This window comes from Chelmon rostratus, chromosome 22 (assembly GCF_017976325.1).
Source record: "Chelmon rostratus isolate fCheRos1 chromosome 22, fCheRos1.pri, whole genome shotgun sequence".
Lineage (NCBI taxonomy): Eukaryota > Metazoa > Chordata > Actinopteri > Chaetodontiformes > Chaetodontidae > Chelmon > Chelmon rostratus.
In genome coordinates, this window is record NC_055679.1 from 5,184,917 (window position 1) to 5,201,905 (window position 16,989).

General features: G+C 46.4%; 1 protein-coding gene across 1 annotated transcript in view; it reads right to left on the minus strand.

Moving 5' to 3' along the window:
* Positions 1–454: 454 nt before the first annotated feature.
* The window catches only part of ntf3 (neurotrophin 3), a 28,659-nt gene continuing 12,124 nt past the window's right edge, over positions 455–16,989 (minus strand). The window contains exon 2 of the mRNA XM_041964104.1: positions 455–1,556. Within this exon, the coding sequence (XP_041820038.1) occupies positions 672–1,556 (885 nt within the window). The 3' untranslated portion in view covers positions 455–671. The remainder of the gene's footprint in view (positions 1,557–16,989) is intronic.

Consider the following 16,989-nt stretch of genomic DNA (forward strand, 5'->3'; position numbering starts at 1 on the left):
CTATCTGTCTCATTAAGGGGTAATGCTGAGAATTTGGACTCCGTGTTTGTCCGTGGGACAGCACAGGTCCCTGCAGCTAGCTTCACCCACAAAACGTTTGCAACGACGGCTGTCTGTGAGTTACCACGTCCTACGTCTCCGCTCTGCAGCCGCACTGGTCAAGGCACATGTAAAGTCTTACTGTGAAGCACCTTTGCTGCCCAGCTCTGTATTATAGTCTCAAAATGAGTTCATAGCTTGTTTCATTCCTTTTTATAGACATTTTTTTTTCCGTTTGAAGAAGACTTCAATAAATAACACAAATATATTCATACGTCATATATAGATAGATAAACATGTATAAACTACATGCATTTCATATAATTTAAATAATTTATATGTACAGTTCCCCCTCACACACTCACTCCCTCCCTCCCCAACCCCTCTCAAGCGAGTTCTTCCATGACAGCGGCGCTGCACTGGCTTGTGGATTTGCAGCACGTTAATGTGAAATATCATTTAAATGGACCCAAGGTTTCTTCAGTAGAAGCATCGTTTTATAGCAGAATGTCGCTCTTCGCCGCCATGACGCATAATCCTGTGGCAGGGAGCACTGTGAACAGGAAGTAAAATCCTATACAGGAAGTAGAATTCCAAACAGGTAGTCCCCAGCGGGGCTTGCATTGCTTTGTTTACGTCCTGTGACGTTTCCTTGACAATGCGCAGACGCAGGACGTGTCTATGCGTATCCACCTCCAGCCCACCGAATTGCGGACCTGCGTCAGCGCCCGAACGTACGTCTGAGTCGTCTTGCACTGCGAATTCCAGTTCTTGTCATCAATGCCCCTGCAGCCACCTTTGAAGGGCCTGGGGGTCCGGCAGCGGGTCTCATAAAAGTACTGTTTGATGTCCTGCGTGGCACTGGTTTTAATTTTGGCCAGAACAGTGACAGGGTCCCCCTTAGTGTCCACTGCTTGGGTTTTATCCGTCACCCACTGGCTTTCGCTGTCGCACACAGAGTATTCCCCACGATAGCTCCTGTGCTCAGCGTACCGCTTCTTTCGCGTCTTGTTCGCTGCCGCCCCGCCGTCCAGTCCGCCGCTCACGAAATCGTCGGCGAGATACAGCGGTGGCGGCTGCAGCGGCGGCCGGTCGCTCAGCAGCACCCGAGGCGAGTTGTACCGCTTGTGCTGCCTGAGAAGGTCCGTGTTCAACAGCATCACCTGCTGGTCGACCACGTCGTCACTGCTCCCTCCGCTGCGACCCCCCATCCCCCACTGCTCCGCATCGCCCTGCTCCTCCAGAGGAAAGTTTGCGCTGAGGAGGGGAGGCAGCGTGTCCTGGGGCTCCGGGTCCCGGCTCTTCCCCTGTTGGCTCTGGTTCCCCCTGGTCTTCCCCCTCGTCAGGTCGGCCTGAAGCAGCTGGATGATGAGCGAGTTTAAGGGGTCGGGACTCGGCTGCTGCTGCTGCTGTTGCCCCTGGCGACTGCTGTCCATGTTGGTTGCCTGGATACCATAGAGGTACACGAGGACCATCACATACAGCAGGATGGACATCACTAGATTCACCTGTAAGATCTGCAAAGACAGGGAGAGAGACACTTTTAAGAGATATACAAAACTTCTTCCAGACAGAATATAGAACTTCTTAAAAACAAAAAAACAACGAACATGAACATTAGCTCCTGTATATTAAACCATGAAGCAGGCGCAGGAGAGTCGAGATGCTGCGTGAGGTGAAAGGGCCAAAAAACCAACAGGAAGTTAATTCCTGTAGTTCGGTCAACAGCTGAAGCTGCAGCTCATGGAGGATAATGATGCACTTTAAAACCAGCGCATGATTGTATTTAATCGTACTGAACCGGATTTGTAGATCCAGTGTGGGATACACTTCCCATCATTATCTCACTGTCATTATGTCGCAAACAAACGTCCATAAATCTGTTTGGAAAATATATTAAAAAAAGTTGCTCCCTCTTAGCCTGCCTGAGGGCATCGTTCAGGTTTCTCTCAGAGCTGAAGCTGTGAAAGTCTTTGAGGCTTTGTGGGAACCTTAAGCTTGAACTTGGTTACCACAATGTAAATAGCAGCTGTGTGTGTGTGTGTGTGTGTGTGTGCGTGTGTGGATTAGGGTTAGGCAAGTCGTGGTTGTGGTTATGGTTAGAGTCAGTCTCCAGGAAATGAATGTCAGTCTATGTGGAAACACAGCTGTGTGTGTGCGTGTTTTTGTGTGCGTGCGTGTTTCGCCATGAACACACAGTTACGGGAACGCACCGCCGCACATACAACACACCACGTGACCGTAAAACGCCCATCGTTCTGCTCGGAGTGATACATGTAAGTGCTTGGCATGAGCATTTGGACTGTGCATAATGAAACCTGGCTCCCACACAAACGTAACAAACACGCGCTTTGTTGTGTCGCCATGACGTGCCCCCGTCTCCCCCTGACAGCGGCAGATACTTGATGAGAACGCGACTGTGCGAGCTTGCAAAATAATTTCACACCGACTGTAAATGGAAATGTTGTTTGCAGGTGGAGAGGCGGTTTTGCGACGGGAAGGCTGCCAGCTCGATCTCCCGGAGCAGCAGGACGACTCTGAGAGGTAAGGCCCTGTCGCAGCCCAACGCTGCTGGATGGTTAGAGAGACACTGACAGGTGAAATGCTTTGACTATATTTAGTGACAGGTAAGGCAGAGCTGGTCTACAGTAACCAGCTGTAAGGCTGTGGCGCCTTTACACATGATCGCTCCCGGAAGAGTTGAAAAAGCGTGCGGTGATGAGTTAGCGTCACGCAGGCCGGAGAGCATTTAACTGATGTTTGGAAAATGTTTCAGCGCCACGTGCTTATTCCCAACCTGCACAGTGTGCTGGTTTCGTGACTGGAGACACTTCTCCCACCTTTTAAGTCTGCAGTGGCTGATATTTCGTCCACTTGGGGGCAGCAGAAACAAACCGTAAACACTGACATATTAGCAGCTTTGAAGATGACGTGGCACACTTGTTAGCAACTTTAGCTTTTTCAGACACCGAGCAACAGAAGCATTCATTTGGAGCTGCCTTTCTGGCCACCGAACAACTATAACTCTAATATCCACATTCCCTTTAGCTCTATTTTTTGCTCAAAAGAGCTGCCAATCCTATCTATCCGTTGCCAGGCCCCCCGGCTAATAATTCCTTTTAGAGAAATGTATACAATCTGTCGAAAAAATGAGCTATCAGCATACCTTTCTTATGCCTCACCTGGTGTAATTATAGCATTCCCACTGATAAGCAGGTGGCGATGTGTAGTTTACGTTTCACAGATTGTTATTTCTGTTGCAATCCAGTGCACGCACGCATGTTCACGAGGCCTTCCCGTGACAAGCACAGGTTCAAATGTCTTTCAGAGAGGAGGAGAGACAAAGGTGAGGGATGATGGACAAACAGACGGCTGCGGACAAAAAGAGGTGACTCGTTCCCATCAGCGATGTTGCTGCTCGATGATACAGCTGTTTGTGGGAGGGAGGGAGGGAGGGGGCGTCTGTTTAGCAGCAATGTCACCTTACAATCAATGGCTCAGAAAAGACAGCTGCACACACACACACACACACACACACAAACTTACTTTGATCACTTCTGTGGAAATTACATAGACTGACAGTACGTACATCCATTTTCTGGAAACTTACCCTAACCCCCAACCACTGAGCAAAAAAATGAGATGTCTCACACACACACGCACACACACAAAGCCACATATCAGAGAAATTAAAGAGTTAAAAACAGATCAAAATCGATGCAGCGGATCAGAGAGATGTTTTTCTGTTCATTCCAGGCATTCCTCTCCCTTGTCGAAACCTGGTGTCTACATTACCCACAATGCAACTTGACCGTTGATACTTCTGCAGTAGTACTACCAGAACCTGTAAACCGACTTTGATGTTAACAGCTGCCCTTTAAAATAATTTCTTTTAGCTGTCACATGAGTTTCATGGAGACTGTACGGCCCATACAAAGACAAAAAGGTTTGCCAGTCAGAGTTTAAGTGTGCTAAACAGGCAGGAACGAGCTGAACTAAAAAACACAGCATCTGCCCTTAAAAGCACATCTGTGTGCTGTAAAGTGTTTTAATATTTGCTCCTAACTGAAGAAAGCTTCCCTTAAGAGAAGCAGATGTGATTAGCTCCTGTTGAAGCTCACCCCAGCTGAACGCTGTAGTCCTCCTACTTGCAGTGTATCATGCTGTGAAGACAGGGACCACGTTGGTCCTTCTCTTAACGGGGCAGGGCTGTGCATGAACAATCAAAATCACGACACTTTGACATCTTGAAGCACTAATTGCGACAACCTTGGAGTCTGAACTCAGCGCCTCCGCCTCTGCTTTGGTGATTAAATCCAAATGTGTGAATAAGGACTCTTTGTAAATCAGACGGCTGGCGCGTGAAAAGTGCATTCGCCACCATAACAGCCCCTCACTGCGGTTTCTGACAGCAACATTCGGGCTCATAAGGCAGGGTGGGTGATGATAGCTTTCTCAGCGGGCAGCGTGATAAAGAGACTGCGTGTGTGCATGCACTGTGTGCCGGCCTGTACTCTGTGCTGTTGAAGGAAATGTCCGCACAAGGGCAGGAAAATGGGGAAGCACCTCCCCGCTGAGGACACTTTGCCCGTCCTCACCTCTGCGACAAGTTATTTTGGGGACTAGGACTTCAGTTTAGGGCTTATAATTAGGTGCTGGTCACACTGATGTTTAAGGTGAGGGAGTAAAATGCAGTCACGTGTAGGTGGGAGAGAGATGGAGGGAAAAAGAGAATGGCTGACAGATGTTAATGCTGCTGAAAGCTGCAATGCAATGTGCAGCCACAGATGTCAGGATATTATGAGTCCACCTGTTTCAAAGGCATCCCGAGCCTATTTACAGACACAGTGTATATTCTGATTGTTTCTTCATAATTTGTCGAATTTTCTGGAAGTGCTAAAAACAGCACTGGGTGGTTTTAAAGTGATTCACTACCCAAAAAAAGTCAACCGAAAGAGGGCCACGCAATCCTTTAGCTGCAGCAATCGTCAAAACTTTGCTGCCACTGGATCTGATTCAGAGGGTGTTGGTTAGCCCGAGGAGTAAATGCACTGTGTACATACAGTAAATTACTAAAGGAGCAGGTCTGGGCAAGAAGAAACATCTGAAGCCTCAGGGAACCGTCAGAGGATTCCTCGCATTCATCTACAGGTCATCAGAGATTGCGAGGTTTTTTTGTTCAGAACAGAAAATTCGTAACCGGCGCTCATTACCAGCCTGATGTTTTTAGGGTGAGGTTACCGTCGCCGTCTCTTCTGTAAGCGTGCAGCTTTTCCTGAAATTGACTTTTCCGCTCAAACAAGAAGAGAGTCGACGCAGCAGCAAGCATGTTTACAAGAAATTCACCGTGTGCCTCTGAGCGTTGTGCTTCACACTTAAATGGATAATTGCTCAAGGAAAATATATTTTTCATGTGACATTCAGATGGTGCCGCAGCCTGAAAATAGGCACAGAACTGGGTGAAACTGGAAAGCAGCATTTTGGGACTTTGTCTTCCTGCACCACCACATCGCCCCATGTGACTCCCATTAATTTAAAATGAATATTGGCTAATTGTGTTCTGGTGTTTTCTGGTGCCAGCAACAAATCCTCCTGCCAAAAAAAAAAAAAAAAAAAAAAAAAAAATCTGCCTAAATAATAAATGAAAAACAAGATGAATCTTTGTTTTAAAATCACAAAGTCTGACACACACAACAAAAAAATATGACTTTGATTTGGGGGCTGATACTAAATCACTGAAATTATTTTAAAAGAGGTGTTAAAGTTTTCCTCTACTAGATTTGTTCAAAACTTAATAATGACACTGAAATTAGTTTGTTGCAGACAGACTCAAACAAAAATGTCACAGCTGGACTTTGTCTTGATTGGTGTTTCTTTCCTGAAGAGTTGATCAATCATCAGTGCTCATTATTTAAATCATCCCGAGACTTAGCCCTCAGGCAACTTTAGCTGTGCTAGCAGCGTAGCTCTGGAGATGACAAGGCCGGTCAGCAAGTCCACCACTTTATTCCAAAACCTCAACAACTGCAGAATGAATTCCCATGAAATGTCATACAGATGTTTGCTTTATGACGAAATAACCTGCAAGGCCAGTAACATTTAACATTTCCATCACCTTCAGCTGCACTTTGTGTTTAGCGCTCATTAGCAAATGTTAGCATGCTAGCACTCTAAACTATGATGGTGAACGGGGTAAACACAACCATAACCGTCAGCATTATCATCGACGGTGTTGGCAGGTGCAGATGTTAGCATTTAGCGCAAAGCACCTGCTGCCTCACAGAGCCGCGGCTTTGTCTGTGGCTGTAGTCGCGGCATTTCTGCCGTTTTTCAGTCGGCCATATCTGCGCATCTGGAAGAATCAATCAATTTGAGTAAATCCAGCTGTCCACACAGACCACATAACGGTTGTGCGCCAAAACGCTGGTGACCGGCCCTCAGAACTCGGCCTGAACGCGTCCCTTGCAGGCGCAAACCTTAGCCAACTTGCTGCTGCTCAGCTAACGTGGCGTCATCGCTACGCTTCCTGCTGTGGACGTGACTTTTACTTGTTAAATCAAACATGCTTTTCATCAGTGCGTAAATGTGCGATTTTATTTTTGTTTCTTTTTCAGTTGTTAGTTGCTCAGGTGGAAGACAGGTATGAACTTCTGAATGTGCGGCGCGAGGCAGCATTTGAGAGTACGATTAAAAAAAGCGTCAACCACCTGGAGGCTGGTGGCTGAACAGCAGGAAGCACCCCAACAATTGTACAACTGTAATGATTCAGTCAACATAAGAAATATTTATTATACACAGGTACCTCCATCCTCTATTGAACTATAATAATGTATGTATATGTTTAATTTCAGCTCCGGTTCTCTTTGCATCATCATCCTCCTTAAAACCTGCATATGACAGCACCTCCAACACATTTCACTCTCAAACATACACTGATGCATTCAGCACAACCGAAGCTGCACCCTGGAAGTCCAATAAAAGTGAGCCTGACAGACAAAACAGGAAGGGGATGGAAAAAACATCATGGACAGAAAACATTTGTACAGCGAGTACAAGGCTTCTTGCTGACAGCACATTCGCCACCACATGACTAAGGATGAAGTGTTTTATCCACCTTAATTTACTGTCACTGACACGCAAGACAGACGTTTGAGGACAGGTCAGGGCTTGATGAGGCAGGTATTGAAGTGTCAGCTCCAACGTCCTCAGATTATGCAAAAAAGGACCAGTTTCGTTATGTCAAATGCCAGAGCTGTTCGGATAATCTTTCCCCTCAGGCAGCGGCGAGGGGCAGTGAAGGAGGCTTGTTGTTCACTGGGACAAAGCAGGGAGTGAAGGATGAAAGAAGAAGAAGTACTAATAACAGGACGACAGGGAGTGGTTTGAGTGTTTCATCATTAGGGGGATCAACACAAATTGTCATTTAACAATAAAAATCACATTATTTCTGCTTGCAGCAAAAAACAAGACAGCAAATAAGTGAATTTCCCAAAAGTAACTATTAAAGTTTATTTCTGAGATTTGAAGATGCAGAGTCACATTGTGAGCTCTGATTATTGACTGTACTGTACTATACTGAGTACCTACACCTAAAGGCTGCAGATCCAAGCTCTGTGGCCGAATGAGAGGACTTGAGACTGAAGCTTTGTGCTGATCCTGATGTAAAACTGTCCCGTCTGCTTAGTTAATATAGAACACAGACAGATTTAGTGTATGTGCAGCCTGGACAAAGACTTTTCTGGCTCACTTTTAGAGCTTTGTGCCTATGTTTAACATGAGTGAAGCTTGATTTAGATATTTTTGCACGTTTTCCACATATGCGGAACAGTTTCTGTCAGCGTGCACACGTGGAACAAGCGGGGGCCAACGTTAGCGTTTACATGTAACTGAAAGACGAGGACGAGCTTGTTTCCGCCTGTTTCCCACTGACCTTTTCATTTCTCTCTCCCACCGATACACCCTTCTCTCTCTTCTCGCTTTGAAATTGCTGCATAACCTTGATATTAAAATTCTGTGCTCATTTTGTCCTCACAAAGACCATTATTCAATATCTTGAATTCAGCTGGCTGGGGAGGAATGCGATGACCTGCTGCATGCACAAAGAAAAGCCAAAACCTCGCCCAGCCCACCATCACAAGACCTGTGTTATATTTAACAGACGCATCAGAAGCTTTCCAGGTCAAATCGAATGATTACAGAAAGCGTCATGAGCACAGAGCCTCCTCGCTCAGAGGTAAAAAGGGTTTATCTTTCAAAGAACTAATGTTTGCAGACAAGTCATGAATATTTGTGCTCATTCCATTTGCTGCCTTCATATCTCCAGCTTAGGAGGCTCAAGAGCCATTAGGTCAGTGTCCAGCCCGCCTCCCCCTCCCTCCAACATTATCCCTTCCTCATCCGCTCATCATCTCACACTGCTCATATTCATCCTCGCGTCTCTCCTTCCTCCATCTCACGCACAGGAAGGGTGTTATGTAATTCATGAACCGTCCCCACAAATCAGTCAGTGCTGTTTTTTCCCCCAAAAAATATTGAGGCAGCTTTTTTCCCAAAGATTGTGCAGCATTGAAAGCACAGTCCCCACTGTGAATACAAATCATCGAATGTCTCCAAGTGACACTTTCTAAGTGTTTTCCCCCTCCACGTCCACAATACCTCTGCTCATCATTCCCTGGGAAACAGAGCTGGGTAAATTGCCAAGATCCTCGTCTCACCTGCTCTCCATGCTCACTGAGGCGGTTAATCAGGCACACTCGTTGCTGAAGCTTATAGCCACGGCGCATAGAAACACACGTAATGTACAGCGCAGGCAGGCGCGAATGTGAGGGAGCGAGTGCATGAGATGGTAGAGCTGCCCTGGGGTTACGTTTTACAGATCTGTGTAGATCTGTGCAGTCTGTGTGAGCCACAGGTAGGAGCTGCAGGCTCATGCCCTCTGAGCCTTTAACTCCTGAGGGATTGATGCAGATAATCAGCCTCAGTGTGGAGGCGTCTTAGCAGGAGCACAGACCGCGGTGACGTGCCGGACGGCTGCGGCTGACTGCGACGTGGTGGATGATGTGAGGTTTTGGGTTTTTCATGCGCACACGCATGGCCACGCGCCATGGTGCAATGTAGGGGGCATCTAGTTGGGTGAGCGCAGCTTCACCTGCATTTAAAATCCCAACTTCGACCCACTTTCGGTGAAAACATGCAAAATGCAGGTTTGCACAATATGAGTAGGGTGCACATGATTTTGGAGGTGTGCATAAAGGGGGGAAGGGTATCAGTGTTCAGGCTGGAAACTGCTGACTACTGCATGGAGCAAGGCTGCGTCTGATCTTACACTACTATTTCTGTCACTTTTTGTGTGCAGTGCTACCAATGGATTCCAGGAGAGGCTCTTTGAAAGTGTCTTGGCACTTTTCCCACATCCTCAGATGAAAACACATTATTTTATCACATATCGGCCCGTATTTGCTTTTCACCCTGCCTGCAAGTGTGGCTGTTCTCAGCAGCCCTTTATCTGCAGAATGTTGAGAAGCGAAGTAAAGATAAGGTGTGCAGCCTTGCCTCGCTCGTAGCTTTGAGCGTGCAGCGGTAGCAGCTCCGGAGCCGCGCAGGCAGCATGGCTTTACTACGTGTTTATATTTCAGATGCGGCCTGCAGGTCACTGCAACAACCTCCTCCACCGACACACCAGTGCATGCAGCAAGAGAGAGCATGCCTGTGTGTGTGTGTGTGCGCACATGTGCTTCTGTGTTGTTCTTCTATGCAAATGTCAGCGGAGCCTGAGGCAGCGTAAGTCAGATCATGTCAGGGTTTGTTCTGTTTGTGCGAGTGTCTGAACTTTAGAGTGATGTGGCCCACCTCCAGGAATGTACAACCTCTATAACACACAACACTTCAAAAACTGGCCTCAGACACACTGGAGGGAGACGCGCACAGGAAAAATGCGAGTGCACGCACCTCATCTCGCTAAATCGAAGTCAGCTGTTTATCAGACAGGTGTGTCTGTGTGTATGTGTGTGTGCACCTCTCAATGCACCTCAAAAACAACCCTCCTGTCTGTGTGTGTGTGTATCATTACATGTGTTCCTGTACTTGGGTGTGTGCATGTGCATGTCAGTGGGATTTTTGGGTGCATGGTGGATTATAAAGGACATACAGCAGATAGTAGAGGCTGCAGGTTAATTGAAGCAATAGAAAACACAACCTCATCATTTCAAGGGAAATAGATTTTTGTTATTTCTGGAGTCGGATCACTGACAAAAATATATCTAATTAGAGTTCTGCATGCTAAGACCAGGAACATCGTGGACCCGTTGCAGATTACTGTAGTAAGGTCATGTGATAAATCCTCCTTTTAAATGCTTTAAAAAATCAGTGGTGAAAGTTGGTTGGACTGGTGTCTCACTTGTGTGTGTGTGTGTGTGTGTGTGTGCGCCTGACAGAGATTGCAGCCCATTTTGCACATTTCTCAGCATCGAGACTTTATCCAGATCTCCACGAGCTTCACAGAGAGGTCGGGATGTGCGAGACTGCTGGTTGCTAAATGCAGTTGACTGTTATTTGGCTGGACAAACTGTATTATTCTCTCAGCTAGTTTCTGTGATAGATGCATTCTAGCGTCCAGAGGGCGAAGGAGGAAGAAGAGCCAGAGGCAGCAAGGCATCTCAATGCTGAAATTTGCCAGGAAAGAAAATCAGGAGAGGGAGAAGGAAAACTGAGTATGGCAGCGAGGCTGAGGGTGAAATAAAAGCGAGACAAGATTAAGCTATTTTAAGAAGTTGGGATAAAAACGACAGTGACCAGCAAATCGCTGTCTAACCTCTGAACTGATTGTAACTGGGACGCTCGTCTGGTAATCTATTGGCTGTAATGCTTAATAAGGCAAGACAACTGCCAAGAGGGAGAGGACGAGCGCAGACTTTTGCACATTTGACCCTCTCAGAAAACAATCTTAATGTCCAAATGGACACAAGTAACATTTACTTGTAACTTCCAAGCACTTAAAACTGCAAAACAGCAGCATTTGAGCAAGCGTCTGGCGAATCATTGACACTTAATGTAAAATAGGACAGATGCATTCATCATGTACTGCGCCTTACCTTCCACGTGCAGCTTTACCCGGGACGTCAAACGGGTCAGTCGACTCGTGTGCTCCGTCTGGACTTGACGGGAACACATAAGATCCATGCCGCACTGACCCCGGCTGTAAGGGCAGGCGATTAAACTTCTGTTTTGGCTGCCAGGCTAAAAATGTGAGGCCACCTGCTCTGAACTAATTAGAGATTCGCCGTTGCATGTGGAGCAGGAGGAGAGCAGAACGGGCGTGCCTCGCCAGAACATCCCCGTCAGTTGAGTCATCGAGGGGAGCCGAGGAGCAGTGGGCCGTGAATTTCTGCGCCGCGGCTCCCAAAACCCGGCAACAAAAACAACTTAACCTCTTAAAGTCTTAAGTTGTGTTTCGCTTGTTGTACTTAAGACAACATTTCTCACTGGCTTGTTTTCACTGCATGCTTCCAGGTGGATGCTGCTGGCGGCGAGTGTTCAGCTGCTGCACCATCTCAGTTACACAACGGACGCTTTCAGCGAGGCAATCTGATTAGTCAAACAGGTTCCCACTGTGCTGTAATTGACGCACAGCTATATGTGTTTCAGGGCGTCTCTGCCAACTCCTGCGGTGACTCCTAGAAAATGTGTGTTTCACTCTCATGCGTGCTGTCCTGAGGCAGCTTTCACAGACCCTACACCTTTTTTTTGTGTGTCATATATCACGCTGTAGACCCGTGGCTGCTCATAGTCAGTACTTGCAGATAGGAAAAGAAAACATCGCCACCAGTAACAAAGATAAACGTTTAGCTGTGCGAACTATATGGACAGAGGCAGAGATTCAGGGAAAAATATGTCAAAGACGATTAATACTGCGCCTAACTAAACAGTTGATGGCTCAACTTAAATTTTTATCTGCTTGAAAACTTGAAGACAAAGCTGCTCATTTTACCAAACACAGAACACAACAGAATCAGCCAGCCATTTGTAGATATACTGAGCAAAAACCTAAAAGTCTGTCATGCTTTTCACCCTGTAAGCAACTGAACGACACAATTTCCACTAGATTAGAACACACACACACCCAGAGGACTGACGAGGATTAGCAAAAACAGAATAAAAAGAGAATAAAGAAGTCACATAACTGTAAAATAACTGAATATTATCACATTAACTGTTTCAAAAGTTCATATATTTCATGCAAATTACAGAGTAATTCTAAACAAACGAAAGTTTCTGCATAGGTCATAGAATACAGCCAGTTGTCATTTAAAAATGCTGCATATCACCTCTCTAAATATAGATTCTGACCCCACTGGCAAGCATCAATGCCTGCGGCTCCCCGAACGTGACTTTGGTAAACACACACCGGGCTGAAACACACACTGTGTTGCCAAGTCTGGACCACCTACAGAGTTTGAATAGTTTCCCTGAAACGCTGTAAACGACTTTAGTCCAAACTCAGTGGGGCTTTTGGCACAATAAGGATAAACTAAGCATTTCACTTTCGTATTATTGCTTCAGGTAATAGAAGTGAAACCCTGAGTTAAAATCTCCCGGCTGCACTCATAATCAGGCAACATAATCTGCAATAAAAAATCCACCCCGGGCCCATTAGTTAGACCTTTTTCCTCTCTGTGGCTGCGAGCGCAAAACACGCTGGCTCAGGAAACCACAACCGTACCGATTTGAGAACGTCGCGATGGACGGAGTGCGTTACAGTTACCGTGGAGACCCCAGCGATGATGCAGTCCGGGGGCTTAGTGATGGGGCTTAGCGAGCGGTGTGCCAAACCAGCAAATCCTCCAGAGGGATTTTCACCCGGCAATGTCTGAGCTCTAATACTGTCCAATTGACTCCAGATGTTGGGGCAGGCAGAGAGAGAGAAAACGACAGATAGAGAGATCCAGCCTGCAGCTCAGCTCCCAGCCAAGTATTTGTTCTGCAAATTAGAATTCATCAACCGGGAAAAACTGAAGAGAAATATCAAAAGTTGATCGGAGTCGCTGGGGGTGTCAACATAAAGAGAAATAATGTGATGGTCTCATCTCTTGTGTAGGCATGGATATGCTTGGAATCGATGGTGTGCTGAACAGCTCCGTTAAACTGCACAACTATTTACGTGGCTTCTGTGGTCCTGAGCTGCAAAATGGTAGAAGGCCAAAGTGTGTTTATGCAGCTCGGGAACGACAATCTGATGGAAAGACGTGATAAAAAATGTGCAATGAATGTTTATGCAAAGCTCACCGAGAATTAAAACAGTGCTAATGTTCAGCATGTGGACTTGTGTGGAAGAGCCAGAGAGGTTTCACAGGTTTTCCACTGATCAAGGAGTGCTTGAAATATGGGGAAAGTTGTGGTGTCTGCCGGAGATTGTCAAGGAATTTAAAAAATGAGAATGTGTTTAACCACAGAGGCTTAAACAGAAAACAATATTCAGGAAGCACATACAAATGCAGCTCAGCTGATGGAGGTGCTTTGATAGATCGATTTTTTAAAAAAAGTTGCGGCCAGGTCATGGTGGGAACTCCTGTGTGGGTTTCTTCCAACATGACTGTTTTCCATTGTGAAACACTGACCACTTTTTGGGACACACACCCACTTTCTGCAAAGAAATCTCCTCTTATCTCCTCATCATCATCCTTCTGAACCGCCAGCGTAGGTCACATTTAAAGCGACAGTCCCACATCCCGGGAATTCTGCCTTTCTTAAAGAAAGTTGGATGAGGAGACTGAAATCACTATCATGTCTCTGTGCTATGTTGTGGTTTTATGGGGGTGTCTATTACTTGGTCACTTCCTGGAGCTTCTGCTGGCTGCCTGTCAGGTGACCTCACCATGGTGCTTAAACTCCAGGAGGCGACAACGGCGAACTTAGAAATCTAAAACCAAAGCACATCAAACTTTCACTTCAGCATTTGCACAAATTAACTAAACAAACAAGATATAACGTGTTAGTTAGCGAGTTTTAGAGGTGCTGGTTTTGTTACCATTGGCCAGCCCAGGCTCGATGCTTTGTTTCCATTCTTTGTGCTAAGCTAAGCTAACCAACTGCTAGCAATAGCTTCATATTTAGCATGCAAACATGAGAGGGACTCTCTGCAAGAAAGGAAAAAAATGCCAAACTATTCCTTTAACAAGCATTCCAACTGTCCATTTCCTGGGGGTAGAGGAGTCTCCACGAACCCCCACTGTGTGATTTAGGCTGTTAAGACGGGGAAGCTTATCCTCCTCGTCTTCCTCCGCCCCCCACCTTGCTCTCTCTTCACCCCCGGGGTGTTAAGGTAAGCGAAGGGAAGGGCAGAATTCCAATCAAACGAGTGAATTATCCTCTGTGTTTCGCCGCCTCCTGCCAGGTGAGTCATCCGCACTCGCTGTGATCATCCCTTGAGAAAACTAATTTGTGCCCGAGTGTGGTTGCAAAGGCGAATGTCTTTGGTGTGGTGTGTTCGTGTCAGCGTTTAAGAGAGGGAAAGTGACGTGGAAAGTGTGTGTGAGCCGCGCGATGAAAGGCGTGTGTGTTTTTTACAGAGTGTGGCGTGTGTGCGCACAGTTCTAGCACAGGGCACATGCACTGCATGTATATATACAAAAACAAAAGAGAACAGACACCTTGCAGTGAGCTTGACTACACACGACAGCCAGAGAAAAGAGAATATACTTGCAGATTGTCTATGTGTACGTATACATGACAGCCTGGTCACTGTTCCCAGCAGGCATATTTAATTACTCCAATTCTAAAGGCAACCAGAGTCATTTGGTCTGTTCTTGTGGCTTCAACAAATGTTGAAAAGTTGACTGTGTTTTTAAAAGTGACCCCCCAATCGATCCTTTAATGTCCAACATGACTTGGTACAGATATGGGCCGCTGTGTGGTGTGGAGCGAGGAAAACGTTTCTCTCAGTCACCCTCTGTTGTTTCCAGGCTTCAGACAGAGTAATGGTGAGATTACTGTTCAGTTCCTGATTGTCTCGGTGAGGTCTTGGTTGGACAGTGGGATTTATAGCTGGTTGCAGTCTATCAGCGAGTCCATCCATCAGCTTAAAAACAATAAAGCATGACAGCCAAGCACAGGTTGTTCCCGCAAACACTACGACTATCAAACAAAGTTGATTTTTCCTTTTTCCTTGTAAATTATGCTTTCACCCATGGCATGTCTCAAATGAATCCAGGTAAAACAATAGTGGAGTACAAAACTCTTTTAGAACTGCCGGTACAATTCAGCTGTGTGATTTCCCCTCACAGCTCACAGAAAATACCAGTGCCATTTAAAGCAGTTAGCGGCTCCAAAGGGTAATTATTTGCAACTGAGACATTTGAACTTTAACACTTGAACTTTAACATTAGTAAACTGCTCACAATCCCTGCTGCTCAGAGAAGGGAGGAAGAGATCTGAAGTCCATCACAGAGGTACCTTCAAAAGCCCCCTGTGGAGGCCCGGAGCTGTGGTTTCACCAGCGGGTCCCTGTGTTGTTTGTTGGGGGGGCGCACATGCAAAATGCAAAACACATTCCAACAAATGCGTTCACACTGTGCCACCGATCTGCAACCACCGACAAATGCAGCAGTGTGCCGGCGAGGGCAGGAATGAAGAAGACTGCAGGCATGTAAACATGGGCTTAAACAATGCAGCTTTCAAAATGGAGAAAGATATTTTTGAGGGCCGGCCTTTTGTGGGCTGAGACGCCGTCCATGAAGCACGGTGTGGCCGTGGCTCGTGCCCGACCTTTGACCCCGACTGCATGCCATTCTCTTTCATTTCTTCTCTAATAAAGCCAAAAAATGTCATACGTTATATTTATCGGAAAGAAAACTGGTATTGCGAATGTTTTATGAAGAGGGGAATGGATGTGTTTTGGTGAGTAACGCTGAAAGTAATAAAAAAAAACCTCCTCAGGGCACCTTTAATTCTGTTTAGAAGACTTTGGAATTTGCTCTTATGACACTATTGGCTTTTCTTTTGGAAATTAGAATTAATTATAACAACAAAGCTCAAACAAAGCTCTCCTTTGTTGCAAACCTGGCTGACAGATGTATTTTTACATTTAAAGCTTAATATTGCACTTCCAATAAGACAGAGACAGAATAATATAATAATAATAATAATATAATAATTAAAATAGTTTAAGTTGAAGCAGTAGATGCTGAGATATCCTGACATTCAGTCCTACAACATGAAGCTAGATCTGACATTTCCCACAATGCAACTCATCAGCGTCTGCAAAAGCACCGTGCTGATGCAGAAGTAGGTTATCACGCACCCCTGAGAGGCTGCAGTCTGCAGGTGACCTCACAGCCAAGGCCGCCTCACCGGAGCGTGCTTCTGTTTACCCGAGGCTTCGCACTTCAAACGCAGGAGATGATCGGCTGAGCGAAACCAGCTGCTAAAGTGTTTGGGCGGCGAAGTGAACTCCCCACCCTCAGCGGCACATGTTTGTCCCCGCCCGGCCTGTTGGATAAACCGGCGCGGCAGTGTTGACACACGCCTGTTTAGTCCCTGAGTGAAAGATAGAAGAAGAGGAGAGCCTCTGTCCATCTCCGTCTTACACAACAGGCCGGGCAGACACAACAGGGCCGGCCGCAGTGTTGGATTTCTGCGATTTTCTCAACGGGTGGAGGAGAAGATGTGGTTTTTCATTATGTCCTGGATCTGACAGGGTCCACTCTGACTGGGATTACGCACACTCAGCAGAGGTTTGTGCTCTGTCTTCCGCTCGCCTCATTTGTTACATTTAAGTTCACTTCATATCACACTGACGCTTAAATCCTCCACGTCTCCTCAGGCTTGATGGGAGGAGAGCGAACAAAGGCCGAAAGCAGGAGCGGGCTCGACAGACGGGAACTGTTTGATCTGAGCGCCCGGCGTGAGACGTGCTCGACGCGAGGGTCGGCACTGTTTATGTGCGAGAGCGAGAGA